Source organism: Rousettus aegyptiacus, unplaced genomic scaffold, assembly GCF_014176215.1.
Source record: "Rousettus aegyptiacus isolate mRouAeg1 unplaced genomic scaffold, mRouAeg1.p scaffold_m13_p_1, whole genome shotgun sequence".
In the NCBI taxonomy this organism is placed as follows: domain Eukaryota; kingdom Metazoa; phylum Chordata; class Mammalia; order Chiroptera; family Pteropodidae; genus Rousettus; species Rousettus aegyptiacus.
In genome coordinates this window covers 45,054,244-45,071,079 of record NW_023416284.1, presented here as the reverse complement: position 1 = coordinate 45,071,079, position 16,836 = coordinate 45,054,244, and the positions used below count along the sequence as shown (strand labels likewise).

The window sequence follows — 16,836 nt, the reverse complement described above, 5'->3', positions numbered from 1 at the left end:
CCCTCCTCATGCTAAGTCTGTATGGACTGAGATCCTAGCGACCTTCCTCCACAATGTGTTTTTGGTAATTTAATTTTTAGAATGATAAGAAGCCAAATGATTGGTTTTCCTCAAGAGCCATGCCCAAGTAGCAAACAGAGAGTTGACATTTATTTGCCTATTGAGATACGGTGTTGAAACTGAGGACTGATCTTTATTACCTTAACAGCTTTCTCACTTGATAGCCTTTGATGACAAAAGAGAGATTGATTAGTATTCTAAATTATGCTTGTTGTCATTGACAAGCAGATAGAGAAAGAGAGGACAAGAGGGCTGATTAGGTGTAGTCTTGGGAGGTTAAGGGCTCAGGGACTCCATGAAGCTCCATGCAAGGACTTCATGAGAGTCTTTTCTGAGAAGACAGAAGAGCCCTGGGATTTTAAAATGCAATATTTATAAAAACAAAACTGAGTTATTGCACTTACTGATTTTATTCTTTCCCCCCACAGTCATTAACTTGTAAAATGTCCCTAAAACAGTCCCCAGCTTATGAACAATAATTGGGTGTTGCACAGAAAAGAGTATATCTAAAATGGACAGGAGAACATGCTTGGCTTGAAAAGAATAATGAGGGAATAATGGAGAAGAAAAGGATCGGTATATAATGCTTTCTATTTAACTAGATTCTAGCTACCTCTTGGAGCTAAGATGTCTGAAAAATTCTTCTCCTTTGTTCTCTGACAAAGGCTGTTGCAACTGCAGCTGGAGAAAACCAGGTGCTACAGACACCCACACACTGGAAATAGATGGAAAGGCATTTGGTAATCGTTCTGGTGCCCATTGGCTGCAGAGTAACGCCCTGAGCTTTACACTTGGCTGGTTTAAGATTGATTTGCTGATTAGCAAGAATTGCTCTGGTATTAGAAAAATAGGATCGATTTTTAAAATAAAAGCAGAAGTAGTGTGCGTTTCCATAAGGCACCGGGGCAAATGCTCCTGGATTTAAGAATGCATAGCCATGCCCAAAAGAAGGGAGGTATGATGTTCAGCTGTAAGAATGGGTCATTTCCCTAGAAAACGGAGTTCTGGAAACAAGCATAATTCAGGGTTAATTGAAAGTTAACAGAATCAGAATCTAAATACTACTCATTCACTTTGAAGTACAGATTTACAGATTCTACAGGCCTTATTAAAGAAAAAATATACCCAAATAGGTTCATTATATAATAGAATGGCTTTAACTATGAGGCTGGAAACCCCTAATCAAACAAGATGATCAGTAATTAAGGATCATTGATCACAACAAAACTTTTCTGTGTCATGTGTTAAATACTAGCACTGTAACTACAGAAAATAATAGCTATAGCATCAAATTGGGAAGATAATGATGTCGCTCACAGAGGACCAAGTCTTTCAGAGATTCGAAGATTCCTTTCCCCATTTATCTTTAAGAAGTAACTTACCAAAGCAATAGCCCAATTATTTCCAAACCTAATTTTCAAGGGCCAAGTCACCATAGTTATTCTCCAACCATATATCTCTTACAAACCACCTAAGAGGAAACCTTTCTGCTCAAAGCCCAAATATTGGAAGAATTTAAATACCAAATCCCAGGAACCAATGGAGTTTTCCTGAGTGTTCGGGTAATTGGAACTCCTACCTCCACCCCTTCAGAGGTTTTGGCAGAGATGTATGTAGGTGGGTAGATAAGAGGTTACCCAAGGGCCATATAAATACATCTAGCTTATAATAACCTCGGTCTTTAATGGCTATTTTTTCAATTTTTTTTTTTGCAACATTTCCTGAATTTTTTTTTCCTCTTCGGCTGTCTTTAGTTCTTATTTTCAATGGATTTGTTTTCTTATGACTTAATCTCATTTCGAACACACATAGGGATGTCCCTGGTAGCCCGCAGAGATTAACACTGAAAAATCTCAGGTATAGAAGAGGTTTCCCAGTTAATGTCTTACCTAAGAAAGTATTTGAAATGTATTCAGACACCTGGTTCCCTGATCGACTCATTTCTGAGAGGTGTGTCAGCTCCCGGTTCAGCATCCTTTTGAACTGTTTATGAAGAACAAAAATGTATTAACCGGCAAATAATCACTTTACATGTGTATAACTTATATCTAAGAATCAAGAGGTTAGATGAGCAGATACCATTAGATAAATGATACTGTTTCTACAAAATACAAAACCCCTTAAATGCACAATTATTCCAACATCACTTTAGGGAAAAAAAGGTTTTCTTAAGATTTATTTCTTAGAATTAGCATGTATTTCTTTTGAAGATGCAAACACAGGAAAAGGAATTTCATAGAGGTCAAGATAATTTCACCTGAAAATGTAAGTACATTTTAAAATACATTTATCAGAAATTAACTCTAATAGAATTTAAATTAATAACCTATATAGTGAGATTATATGTGAAAAGTTTAAAGGAAAATAAAGAGAAAAAAAGCATCCTTTAAAAATAGAATTACATAAAAAGAAAAAAAATTAAAAGACAGCACAGTCTATTTAAATACAATGTAATATAACATGCCCTTATTTCATAATAAGCAGCCTCAGTGGACTGACACCACAAATTAAATCATTACAGATGCTTCTACTTCACAGAAAACATACAGCTGTAAATGTCTCACATTCTATCAAAGACACATAACAGTCAAATGAACCCACCTTGATGTAACCCCAAGATACAGATAACAAATAGTTTGCCTCAGGCATTTTGGAATGCTTTCTTTGCCACAATCCACAAATCCCTTTGAAAGAATTCACAGTTCTGAGAGAGCAATCCCCCGAAAGAAAGGATCAGAAAAGCCTTGCAGATTCAGTGGTAAAATAATCAAAACTTGTAAAGGACAAAACCTCCAAAACTTAAGGCATTTCCTAATCCAAACAAAGCCCATCTTCGCACTCCATTCTTGCAAAAAGCCTATGCTCCCTGCTTCTTTCTTGGCAGAGAGAGTAATGAAATCAGGAATTGCATGAAGGAGCAAGAGCTGTTCAAATGTATTCAGCTGGCTGGTGTGCAGCACTTATGAATTATGAATAGTCCTAGTGGCCGAAGGGGTTTCCACCCTAGCTTAGTCCTGCTCAGCTGAACTCTGCATGGGAGGAGCAATTCTTTCCTGAGGGGTCGCCAGGCTGGGAAATACAGCCATCTTTTAAAAAAGAGAAGATTAAAATGGAGGAAGCTCCATGAATATTAAAGTAAATCCGAAGTCGGTACCCTCCCCCATTTCAAGTAGGTGTTCTTAACCCTCTCTCCACTGCACAGACCAGTGCTCTGCAGATACAGCCTCTGCACAGAGTTCAGCCACTGAATGGTTCGAAAGTGATAGTGCATTTGATTCATTTACTTTCTGAACATTAAAAAACATTTTTTTGAAAGGTTTAAACTGTGGCTATTTTCAGGCTAGCCTTTCAGTATATAAAAATATATATATTTTAAAGTTATCGTTTTGGAGGATTTTTTTTTTTTTTGCACAGCAACGGTGTGTTGATACATTTAGCCTCCTTTCACAATGACACAAATGGAAAAGAATTTCATTTTAAAAGGACTTCATATGCAGAAGGCACTTTTCTGCACTCCATCAGCTCATTGATATGCATATCAGATGGCACCGAACAAATGAATTAAACACATTTAACTTTTCGATCTAGGATCTAGAGTATGTTAGGAAATACAAGATATCATTTGCTGCATGAATGGTGAATTATTTGGGGCTAGTAGAAGATATTACACTTTTTTGGTATTTTAGCATTACATCTTCTAATTCATAGTTAGGAGTTAAATTTATTTTTATTTTGTTTTAGCAAAGTAAGGCATGCTGAGAAAGTCATTCCTTTCCTGTAGGCGCTCCCCTATCCCCTCCTTGTCGGTATTAGAGAACAGGAAGTCTGAGACTAGAGCCTTACTGCAGTGGGATTCTCTACCTATGCTCATCTCACTCTCCTGCTCTTCCCTTCTCTCTGTTACCGTACCCTGGGACTCCCAGGAGTTCAAGCACAGCATGGTAAAGGAATAGCAAAGTGCCATGGCAACAGCCCCCCCTACACAATTGTCTCTCTTTCCTATGAGGCAACCCCCTTTCAAACTAGCATCCTGCACTGAGTGGCTTCACTTCAAGCATCTAAGGCCCCCTCATGCTACTGCCTGTGCCCGGGAGATCAGGCCTTTCAAGGTGAAGCCAATGCAAGTCAGTATTGCTGCCAGCTGGCTCACTGCACCATGCGCTGTTCTCAAAGAGGCACAGTCACCCTCTTTCTGGGTAACCCTACTTGCGTATGTATGTGTTTTCATATGATACGATACCTCAGTAATCTTAAGTAGGGATTTCTGAATCAATCACCTCAGCTACTGTGTTTTACTTATCGAAACTCTGTGCAATTTTGAACTCCAGGTGAATCACATAAGTTCCAAGTTATTTGTTTTTTTAGATAAAATGGCAATCTTAATGGCATTTCATTTTCACTTCTCAAAAGACAAGGACTTACACTAAAGACTTAGAAGTTGGAAGACAGGTTTCTATGCTCTGACTGATCAGCTGAATGTTGGCAAAGAAGCAAACTTTACTTGGAACGTTGAAAAATATCTTGTGAAAAGCATAAAGACAGATGATTTCTTTACGTCTCTGCGTTAGACTTAGCCAAAAGTATCATTCAAATAATCATCCTCATTTTGGTTCCTTTGGTCTCTCTAAAATATTTAGGAAGATTTTGGAATCAATTACGTTTGTACTAGTTCAACAATACCATTTTATCATATATTTGATAAATATTTATCGAACACCTAAAATGTGCCAGGCAAAGCATGGAAGACATAGCAGTAACAAATAAAAATCTTTCCATGCTTTTAATCAACTTTTATCCTCGTAGAGATAATCAGATGGATTACAGCATGTTAGTTAACCATAACAGTAAACAGCCTGGAGAAGGTGGGGCAAGTTCTTCATTCGCAAAACTGGCTCCTGAGCTCAGACTATAGATGCAGGTAGAAATTCAGTCATAAAAGACCAGGAAAGAAAAGACTTTTCTCCTTACTCTCTTTGTATCACCTCCCTTTGCCACAGGACCCTGTTGGCATACATTGTCAATCAGTCCCAATACAGGAGCAGGAAAGTGGCTCTCAGATGTAGGGCTGAGAATAAACCAAACTTCACCTTTCCTGCATAGTTCACAGAAAGGGCCAGTGTTCTGATATAAGTAGTTAACAGATGAATAGCACCTCCCTTGTCTCATTCCTGACTTAGTTCTACGAGCCTTTGCTGAGGGCATGGCAACACCATCAAAAAACAAAATCATCTTAAGGCAACTGTAAAACACACAATGTGATGAAGTACGCAAATGGCGGTCACTCAGTGTCAGAAACCGACCCAGTCCTTTAAATGTTGCTTAGCAACAACCGTTGGTTTTCCTCCTCCCTAAGGGAGGGCCCAACCACACTGACTAATCATTGCTCTCATCAAAAAGCTTTATAAAGGGTCCACTTATGTCGTGCTCTGTCCAATCTGAGGAAGGGAGACACGACCTTAGAGGAGCAGACATGGAGTACCTTTTACATTCTGGTAATGTAGAGTCTCATTAGTATGATCAGCACTGGCCTATGTGAGGAGACACATCAAAGAATGAAATAGACATGAATTGTGTTTGAGGTTAAGGCTTAAGAGACAGTTGGAGAACTCCGCTTAGCTGGGTTTTCAGTGTCTGACTGCCATATGGAAGTTGTTTCTGTTGAACCAGAAGCAGCCACAATGTGGTAGACGAATCTATACTTTCATTCTCAGCTCTTGATAACAGTTCTGTGAAGGCACTTTATCTCTCACTTACAAAATGAGAGTGATGTATGATTTTAGGATTTCAGCCTTTCAGTCTGAAATTTACCCTATGATAAATTTTGTGGCAGCCTCCTACAGTCCGGACACATTATTTACCAGCAACCAATATTTCCCAGAAAACAAAACTTTCCAACACCGCTGAAAAAAGCAACCCAAATCAGAAATGCTTCAGTCCATAAGACTGTCTCCAACAGAGGAAGAGAAGTATTCATCATTCTTCCAGAGTTTTAAATTTTAAAACTCATGGAGTCTCCCTGTCTACTTATCAAGTTGGGTGTTCAGTCCAAAAAGGAAAGTAAAGATAGCTCTGAAAGGAAATTGTGTCCCAACAAGTAACAGAATTGAAAAGGAGTAGACATTATTTTTTCAAATGCAGTGGAGAAAACTACAAACAGGAGCACATTATTTCAAAGATAAATGTGTTTCTATTACCTAATGTACATGGATCCTATTTTTCAGTTAAGATTCTGGCTTGACAAGAAAACTCTGTTTGGGCCTAGCTAGAAATGATGTCCCCAGAGGAAATGGCTAAAGCCCCTTGTCAACATAGACAAGCAAAGTTTGTGAATGAACTTTTAGTAACACAAATTCTTCCAATGCTTCTTAAGTTTATGCCCAACACTAGATTCACGAACACTGCAGAAATTGCAGTTATTTTTTGAAAAGAGAAAAAAATGTCATTTCTACATAAATGATTTAATATTGTTTGCCTGGACTACATAGTCAGTACGAAATGCGAATTTTTAAAAATAAGCTACCTGTAATAGTGGTTCATTAATTAAAATATCTGGAACAGCAAAAGCTGAAATTGAATTATATTTGATATGAACATTTTGTTTATGGCTTCAATTTTTCTTTAGCATCAATGCTATATACAGAGATTACTTTCTTTTGAGGCAGATTCTTACAAAGTGATGGAACACTTCATTATTTTTTCTATATTTCTCATCAAACTAGTTGGAGCTTTGTGCAAAGATATACAGACAAGCTAGGAAATCCATTGGTAATGTGTTTTCAGTTAAATTAATCACATAGGAGGGGTGGACTAGAATTATCTCAGAGATTCATTCTAGTTCTAAATCTTGATATTCTTATGTTTCTAAGAATAAAACAATTCAGGAGAGTAATAATATAAGGCGCTAGTATCAAGCACATGAAAAAGCTACTTTTAAAACTAATCTAGGATTGTCAGGGATCGCCTGACAATCACTTAGGAGTGAATCCTGAGTGATCAAAAATATTCGTCAGCCCATTGAAGCCTAGATAAAACAAGCTCTTTCCTCCCATCGGTAACCTCATGATGAAGTCGGTAAGTGAAAATTGTGCAGATAAAAAAAAAAAAAAAAAAGGTGCCAAAAAGAAAAGAAGACAGTGCCAGTAGTTACCCTTGTGGGTGGCCATCTACGCAGGAGCCCATCTGTGAGACAGGAGCCTTATTGTGTGGGATCTTCCTGTTTTTGCAATGTGAAACAACTGCCGAAGTCATTAAAGTCACAATGACTTTATTAGGGACTAAATTTTGACTCATATTTTACACTTTGTTAGTCATAAGTTAATAAGAATTCCCGGGCATCAGGAAAGTGAAGGGGCTGAAAATTCCTCTTGAAGTCACAGAATGCCAGCAGTGGTAGAAGGAAGCTGAAACTGCTGTGGCAGTTTAGTGAGAAATGGAAGTAAGGAGAGTTTGTTTCTATCTTAGTTTTGCCACTAACCAGATATGTGATCTTGGGCAAGATGAATTAACTTCTTGGGGCTCAGTTTTCTTTAGCTGTGGGCTCAGTTTAGTTGTAAAGTAACTAATTTCTAAGGTTCTTCTGATACAAAGAAATAAAAATTACTTCTTCCATACCTCTAGGTTTACATGAGAAGAAATGAGGACCCAAAGAAATAAAGGACTCAAATTCTTAAACACCTACAATTTTCTTTGCAAAATCCGATTTAAACAACCACAAAAATGGGCTCTTTATCAAACTCACAATTTTTACAGTTCTTAACATTTCTGATTATCTGACAATACACATCTCATCTCTTGTGTCCTTTCCGTCTTTCCCGATAAACACTACCATCTGTTTGAAATATGATATCTAGTTTCTTTAATAAAAAGTTTGTCTTTTTTGAAAGGCAAATGAAATTGAACAGAGTTGATAACAGGATTAAGGAAGGAATAACATGTCACCATTCACTAGCATCTACTTTTCTGGAGACTACAGTTCCATGACAGATCATCCTAGCAAACAATTTCTGCTTTATTACTGTCTGGGGCAAACCCCTGGTACACCGGGGAATACCGTTAGGCCATTCTAACTGTTCACATGCCAAATAAGAAAGAAACTCATCTAAATACATTAGAATTGAGTGATTCTCTTCTTAACTGACCAGTGATACGGTAATCCACAATAAACAAGTATATAATGAAAAACAAATGTGAACATCTCTACCATAATTCTGCAATAAAACATTGGCATTTATGACGAAGCTAAAATAGAATAAATTCCACTTGCTGGTTAGAGGACAAGTATCTTCTCAAGTGACATTTTAAAAGTCAAAGTAGGGACAAACCATTAGTGCTTTCGTACAGAGACTTGGGAAAAAAAATCCAAATAATTTAAATATAACTTTGAATACAACTGTTCAACCACTTGAGAATAGGTCTTGAATAGCCCTCAAAGTTATTACGTGTTTCTTCCTATCTATCTATCCTTCTTGCTGATGTCCATTTTTCTTAGAATTTCAGGAGGTACTTTGGCAAATTTCAGTTGTCGGCCTGATAATTAAATAGTAAAGAAAGTTTTTTTTTTCCTCAGCAGATGGCAAAAACTATTGTAGTAACTGAGAAAAATCAAGGTTCACTATTTAGTTATTCTTTTGTTTTCCCATTTAAGCATTCTACAACTTTTTCTGTGCATAACGGCTAATATTTAACCTCAAATTTCTAAAGGCAGGTCTAAGGCCACGGGATGTTAATGTGATTCCAAAGCAGATGACTAAGGTCTTTTGAACCATTTCACAGCCAGAAGTTCTACAACCTTTTATATTTGTAAAATTAGAAATCTTACCACGGATCAGATCCTCGGACCATCTGGTCTAGTGTCCTCTCCTGACTAGTGGAAAGCAAGACCTCTGCTTTGGGACCCTCATTGGTAACTTGGAAGCAATGGTGCAGAACAGGAAAATCACCCCCTCACCCCTGCCCAAGATTGTACTTTCCTTTCATAGCTCCATAAGTATTGGTCAGATTTTCTTTAAGAACTGATTTCCAATTTTATTCCAGAAAATTTTGTTTTTTTTTTTAAATCCTTCACTAAGTATTGCCTTATTAAAATTTCCAATATTTTTGAAGCCACAAAAATCTACCATAGCTTGTTTTTGAGATGACCACTTTATCCCTTTAAACCCTTCATGTGGCATGTGTTATGTTTAATTAGTAATATTGATTTCAGTCAGCAACTTTCACATTCCCCTTGAGATAAAAGATAATGGGATGTTTCAAATCCTACAGAAGCAGAGAATTACTGCTTCTAGCTTAGCATTTCCCAAGGCTAGAACAGCTCCCTGGACTGGAAATTTTCAAGATCAACTCTTAGAACCCTCATATAAATAAAGGAAAACTCTGAGCTACGTAGACATATCCTTTTTTTCCTTGAAAGCACATGTTACCTGTTTTGATAGTTTAGTATTTCTATGCTAGAATATGCACTTGCAAATTGAGAAGCATCTGCCACAGGTTGGAGATTTAAAAATAATTTTAAACCATAAATGATGTAAAAAGTAGTCTTAAGTAATATTATCTTTTAAAAAAAGAGATAATTACATTTGTTTTGCACTTTGTTTTTTCTATAATTAGCTGCTATAATTGAGAAGAGATGAATGGATGCTTTGCATAACAATGCACCCCATGTATGAGTTTGTTGAGTTTATGGAAGGCTTATAAAAGTAATTCAGAGTTGGATAAATAGGTCACACATGACATAGAGATGGTTCTAGTTACAGGTTGATCTTACCAGTGGGGTCTAAGAGCATAAAGAAGACTCTAGCAGCAGACCCAACAACATTCTAGCATGACATAGAATCAGCTGAGCATTCAACTGAGTCCGGAAATAAGATCCTGTACTATCTGAGAAATTTTGCAAGTTGCTGAATTTCTTGAAGACTAAGTGTTTCCATCTTTAAAATAGAAAGGTTAGATATAATGTATGTAAAGTGATTGGCGAGGTGGTCTGAGACCATTGTAGGACTTGTAATTTATTCCATAGGATTTGTGCTTGAAGCTGTGTTTTGTTTTTGAATTTTAAAAGAATATGAGGTCGTGATACCTTCTTCACGTGGATTTGCATTTGGGTGGAGGTTTCGGTTGGCTCTTTGGCACCCAAACTCTTTTCTTCTCGTTGTTGACAACAGCTTGTATAATTAACTATGATGCTGTGCTATGTCATATAGATTACATGACACAGGAGTTACTCATAGTAGTTCTGGCTCACTGGTTGACATTTAAATTATTCACCAGTCTAAGGAGTGTAAACCAGAATTGCCAGAAAGATAGATAAAGCCTGTCGAATGTAACCATAAGTCAAAATGGCCTTGTATTAAAGCCATATCACAGAAAAAGCCTGTTTGGAGATTTGCAGCTATTGCTGTCTACTCATTTATGATTCCATGACTTAGCCAATTTCCTCAAATTAAGAGACTTTAGAACTCTTTATGTATTAACCAAAAGCCATGAATGGACACAAATCGCCTGACATGAGGATAAGTGCTCCAAGAATGCATTTTGCTCAGATTTCCACAGTTGTGGTTAATACAGTAACACATCTGAAGCAATTTAATATGTGGCTGGGGTAGGAGTGAAAGGAGTATCAGCAATATGTCAGGAATGAAAAATATAACCAAACAATGGCAGAATGACTAAGCTGCCATTCTCCAGACACAACAGATACGGAGTGAAGCTGAATTTCAGACATGTGTTCATAAGTATGCTTCCAGCTGAGTGTGCAATAATTATTGCCATCACTAAAAGGCTGAGACTCTTGTCCACAGGATGCAGACTTTTCAAGAGAAAGGTAAGCCGAATACCCTAATGCCAAACCAAACAGCAAAAACGTGCTTAATATTTCTGCTCACAAGGAAAGAACATTTGTCCGTGTCAACTTCGTTCTCTGTTATCTGACTATGAATTTGAGAGAAGTTGCAAAGAACAAGATTTCGAAGCTTCTGAGGGTACTGTAAAGAGTCACTCTGAAGCAAGTGGGGGTTTCGCATTCAACCTAACAATTAGAAAAATTAGAATTAAGCTTGGAAAGCACTTACATGTAGCATGGTGCAGTATAATAGGAAACAGGTTTCCTGGGTTCTAATAGATTTGCCACTAACAACATAGCTGTTCAGACAAATTAGATTAAGTTTCTGAGCTTTGTGCAATTGATCCAACAAATATTTATTTGAATGCCTACCAAGTGCCTAGAGCTATTCTAAATGCTGTACCTACGAGAGTGAACGAGGTAAACACAATTCATGTCTCCAATAACCTTACAGTCTGAGGAAGTAAAAACTAAGTTTAACAATAAAACCCCAAAATCATTAAACTGTGATACCAAATTATAAAATAAACCAGCTACTGAGTTAGGGTCATCAGAGAAGTTCTCTCCAAAGAGATAACATTTAAACCAAAGTCTGGAAAATAAGGAGTCTTGGTTGAGCTCTAGCTTTAAAATGTAATAATTATATGTTGCTAGTAAGTCATAAATGATAATAAATTACCTTATGAATTTTCTTTCATTTTTAAATCATTTAACTTTGGAGTAAAGAGAAAAAGATTTGATTCTATACATCGCCATTTAGTAGCTGAAGGGCTTGGAAAAATCGATTATCTCTCTTGCATCCTGGTTTCACACTAAAAATGAGGATATAAGACTTTCTTCAAGGTGAGCATCATATGAGATAACAAAGAAGAGAGACTAAGTAAGCAGATGAGGGCTCTTCAGATATACTTCCTTACATGCAACCCTGGATCTGGCAACACACACACAAAATACAAATATATACACACTTAAAGAGAGCCCCTTACTTAATGCTCTATCTTAGCACCACAGGAAGCTTTGGAGGCAAATAAGCTTTAAGTGAAGAAATGGGCCTTAAAAATCCCTACATTGCCCAAAACTAATGTTTCCTCAGGCAGAACCAAAGTTCCTGGGAGAAATGAATTCCTGGATTATGTGGCTGGATTTGAAAAGCAGTGATCAAAAAAGAAAAATCTCTCCTGGATTATTCCTTAATAATATCTCCTCCTCCTTTCTTTTATAAAAAAGAGCTCGTATTTTACTCATTTTAGCCCAATATATTTATCGTGTGTGTGTGTGTGTGTGTGCATGCGTGCGTGCGTGAGAGAGAGAGAGAGAGAGAGAGAGAGAGAGAGAGAGAGAGAGAATATTCTCCTGCCCAGGGGTTCATGTTTTTGTTTATTTTTGGCAAGATTCTCCTATTGAAGTATTTATTCAGGGTCCTGAAGGGTCTTTTTTGAAAAGCAATATGTGACCTTTCTCAGTTTGAAATTTTTACTATGTCAGGCATATAATACACCATTAGACAATGACTATATCTTAATACCTTAAACATACAAAAGAAAAATATTAGTAAAAGAGCGTTTTAAATTACTGCAATCAAAATAAAATTCTCTGAACTTAAACTATACTGAATTTAAAATCTTAACAAATAATATTGGTAAATCTTAATGAGATATCATCAAGGAAGCTTCCATGCAATGGGTAAGAAAGATGCAAATAAATTTTGTGCAACCAGATCCAGAGCATGTTAAAATACAGCAGGGAAAAATTCAGTGGCAGTTCATCCTGTCAAGAACACAAATAATGTACTACACCTGGCCAAGACAAACATATCCATTGCATCAATAAACACATATACATCTAAATCACTCTGACTCAATTACAGATTGGAGCCAGCAGTAGCAATTTCAATGGATAGGAGCGAAGGCAGGAGGATACTGTGCTCTTTCAGCTCGGTAGATGGGTAACATTCTGGCTGGTTAAATAAACCCTTCTAGGCTCTGAGTGGGATATTTAGAATAGAAGTTGGAGTCCATTTCATTAGTGAACCCCTCAGAAGGTCCCCTTCTCATAATCAAATGTACATGCAAAAGTATACTGGAAACGTACATTATCACTGAACAGTCTAAGCATGTTCTATGAATTTAAATTTTTTGAAAATGCTAAAAAGAAAAATTTCGTTCTTTAATACGGATGAGGTCATTAACCATCCTAGCACTGGTCAGAAAAAAGTTTAATTATCAAAAGTCCCCATGTCAACAAATTTCTTAAATGACCAAACCAAAGAGCTTTTTAAACAATCACAGAGAACTTTTTAAAATAGAAGAAACCCCAAATCAGCTGCCACCAACTGACAAAAACCATCACTTGCTTTTCACTTCTCTCCTTACTGTTGAAGAGAAATAGAGCTCTGCCTCCTTGACATGTTTTAACCTTACTATTGTAAGCAAACATGGAGTCTCAAAAATTTGAACACAATTTCAGGCCTCAAGATCTTGCAATCTGAAGCAGACATAAATAAAACTCCAGATAACTAAAATTTTAGCTATGATATTAACTGACATGGTAGGTAAAAGCATGGTCTATGAAAATCTGAACAAAGTCAGAGTAGTCAAGGAAGAATTGCCAAAAAAAAAAAAAAAAAAAAAAAAAAAAAAAGGCCAACAAGTCTGACATATTAGGAATAGGTTCATAGTATCGGGCATGATGATATGTTTGAGCCAAAGGGAAGTTTCCTAGACAATGGAAAATCAAGGGAGGGGTAAAGTCCTCTATTTCTTGAATCTTAAATTATAATAAAACTCTTACTTATAGTCTTAAGCCATGTTTTCAACAGATCTTCTGACATCATGGATAGAGAGGGAGTGAGAAGCCCACTGTTTCAATCAACAGGAGCTACTAAAATATTTATTTTATTTTATTCTTTCAATTCTGTCAGTTCTTATACTCAAATGATTATGCTGGCTATTAAATTATTCCTCCTTCCAATGGAATTTCCTTTTATATATTTTAGTTTTTTAATTCAAGTCTTCTATATCTTACTCTAATAGCCAAAACATTAAGTTTTATTTTCCACCCCCAAATTATAAATTTCTTTTCATTTCCTACACAAAATGTTAAGAATTTTTACCTCATTTTGTCCTACTTAATAATATAAATAATGATTACAAATGGGTAGATAACCAAAAAAGCTAAAGTGAGACGATCGAGGAAACATTAGGCATGGAATACTTTCCCTTAATAAACATTATAATTGAGATTATCAAGTCTCCTTGTCATTTTCCCTTTATTGTTCCCACATCCTCATTTTAAGTAATTATATTAGTAGTTCAGAGTTCATTGATATTTTACAAAATATTTGCAATATCTGCTTAACTCAGATCTCTACAAATACCAAAACTCATCTCAAGCTCCTTAAACACATAAAAAATGTGTCTGTATCTGCTATAAATAAAGTTTTTTTGGTTTAAAATATTTATAAGTCATTAAGTACATTGATGTTTTATCTAGATACGTAGCTGCCGACACTATTGAACCCAACTCTACCAAGTTGTCAATAATATGCCTCAAGAATCCAGAAATCTTATTTGAGTTGTGAGAGCTTTTCATAAACTAGGTCACTGGGCAAAAACATTTTGAGTTGCAGGGAGAGGGTCAAACTGAGATAACCATCCTGATTTCAAATTCCTAAACTAAGTGGCAGAGAGAATCTAAGCATTGACTATTTTTTCGCCAGTTGGTCAAACTCAATTTCATCTTCTTCAGTTTGAGAGAGGGAAAAGAAAGAAATCGAAGGAGGTTGAAGGCACAGGGTTTTTACTACTTAAACTTTGGGATTGGTGTGAAAGCAAACAAATGTCAAGGCCATTAAAAATGTCCATGCCCTTTAATCCATTAGTTTCATATGTGGGAATCTAACCTAAGAAAAAAATCAGATTGCTTTTGTAGGATGAGATTTTTTTCTAATAATGTATGTTTTACAAATATATATATATATGAATTAAATATAGTTTATTTAATATACTTATACTATAATTCAGAAAGCAAAACAGCCAAAAGTGAAGAAAAAACAACCAATAATGAGAGTATTTAAAGGAACTCACTCCAACTATTTCCTGCTAGATTTTGATCACAAAATTTTCAGGAATATTAAACTAGTTCTCTTTACTTGAAATGATTAAGAAAGAAATAATTTTCACTTGAGAAAGGTGAATGCACAATGAGAGATTAAAAATCAATGCAAATAAAAGGAAATGTCCCATATCTTTCTTTAGCTGAATAAGCCTTTTGCTGAAGATGAATAGCAAGCTGGATTTGCATTCAGACCTGTATTTTAGTACCTCATGACTCTGGAGAAGTCATGTCATAATGAAAATATTTTTCATTCAGATTGCGTTTTATATTTTATAAAGGTCTGTGGAGTACATTTGATATTTAATCTTCAGTTTCTATAATCCTCATTTATAAAATGAAGTCTTCAAATAGATAATACCCAAGGCCCCCTTTTGGGTTTAAAATTCTAGGATTTTTGTCTAATGCAACCATGTAAGGTTATAACTAGAAAGACTATATTTAGATCTTTTTGCTTTGATATTTCAACTTTCACCATCCACACTGACCAACGATATTAGATTGTTGCCAAGTTAACACTTCACTTTGCCCTGTCTGATCAGCTCTAACACACAGCCTATATGATTGAGTTGGTAAGGTAACTTCTCTTTTTAATCTTATCTTTCCAAAATAACTATTTAAATTTATCTTTTCAGATATCAAATGCCAAAACCTCTTGTCCTAAATCTAAAATTTTTAAATTGGTTCAATTGTTTTTACTTCCTACCTGTACTCAAATTTCATTTTTATAATTGCTGAAGGTTATAACATTATGTACTATGCTGTTAGCAAAGAATGAAGAGGACTTGGCCATTTAAAGTTTGTAATGATCATTGTTAAGATTGTCATACTTTGAATAGCTAAAATAATAATAAAGAGATTAAATTGAACCATGAAGATGAACTTTATTTTCAATAAATTCACTAAACTTCAATTCCTGAAGCCTTTACATTTCCAAAGTGCTATATTTTAAAACTGCAATTAATTCGTAGAAGGAAACACATGACTGCTGAACAGAATTACATGATTTATAGCTTTTTAAACTCTACTCCCTAAAGAAAAAAAGATTATCAGACACTTCCCAAAACAGAAACAAAAGAAACTGGAGTTTTACTGTCTTCTTCATTTCTAAATAACTTAACAGTCTTTTCTTTGTGGAAACACTTGGCTACTTTAAAGTAAATCAAACAAAGGAAGTTACAGTAAAATATCCAAGAGACTAAACAGTTTGGCACGAGTTGAGGGAAACATCACGTACAAACGGGCAAGGCACAGAGGCTGGCAGGTCCCTGAAAAATCCTTAAGTGGAGGGATGTGCAGGGATGCACATCAACAATTGGCACAGTGTCTTCAAGAATGTGAATCTATTGACTGTGGCACAAAGTTGCCTTGGCGTCTTGTGGTTTGGTAAGTCCTGGCTTCCAGACAGCTGAGCTATCTCCACTCACTGAGCACACTTTTACTTAGAAGTAAAAAGTTTTAGAAGAGTGCAAGAGTAAGCCCCGCCCTTGGCTTTTCTTTCACTGATAACAATGGCATAGAATTGGGGAGCCTTTTAGACTGGGACATACTCCAAAAAAAAAAAAAAAGATAAGAAAGAAGTATAAAAAAATGTAAAACAAATATGTCTATCCACTGGTGTATTTAATTCTTTATTTCAAAACCAGTGTTCTAGAATTATATTTGACACTCTAAAGACAACTATCTGGTGCTTGCGTGTGTGTGTGTGTGTGTGTGTGTGTGTGTGTGTGTGTGTGTGTGTGTGATGTAGAAAAGCTTTTCTTAAAATGACTTACTTATCAGATTTGGAGAATATAATGCTCTCTTATCAGCTAGCCAGAGGTGCA

General features: G+C 35.9%; 1 protein-coding gene across 3 annotated transcripts in view; it reads right to left on the bottom strand.

The window, feature by feature from the left end:
* PDE4B (phosphodiesterase 4B) overlaps positions 1-16,836 on the bottom strand; it is a 467,156-nt gene that overhangs the window by 15,623 nt on the left and 434,697 nt on the right. For 2 of the 3 annotated variants that reach the window (XM_036234930.1, XM_036234933.1), the window contains one exon: positions 1,950-2,043. In XM_036234930.1, the coding sequence (XP_036090823.1) occupies positions 1,950-2,043 (94 nt within the window). Of the gene's footprint in view, positions 1-1,949; positions 2,044-2,661; positions 14,867-16,836 lie in introns of those variants that run through there. The other variant, XM_016120869.2, reaches the window with a different exon arrangement.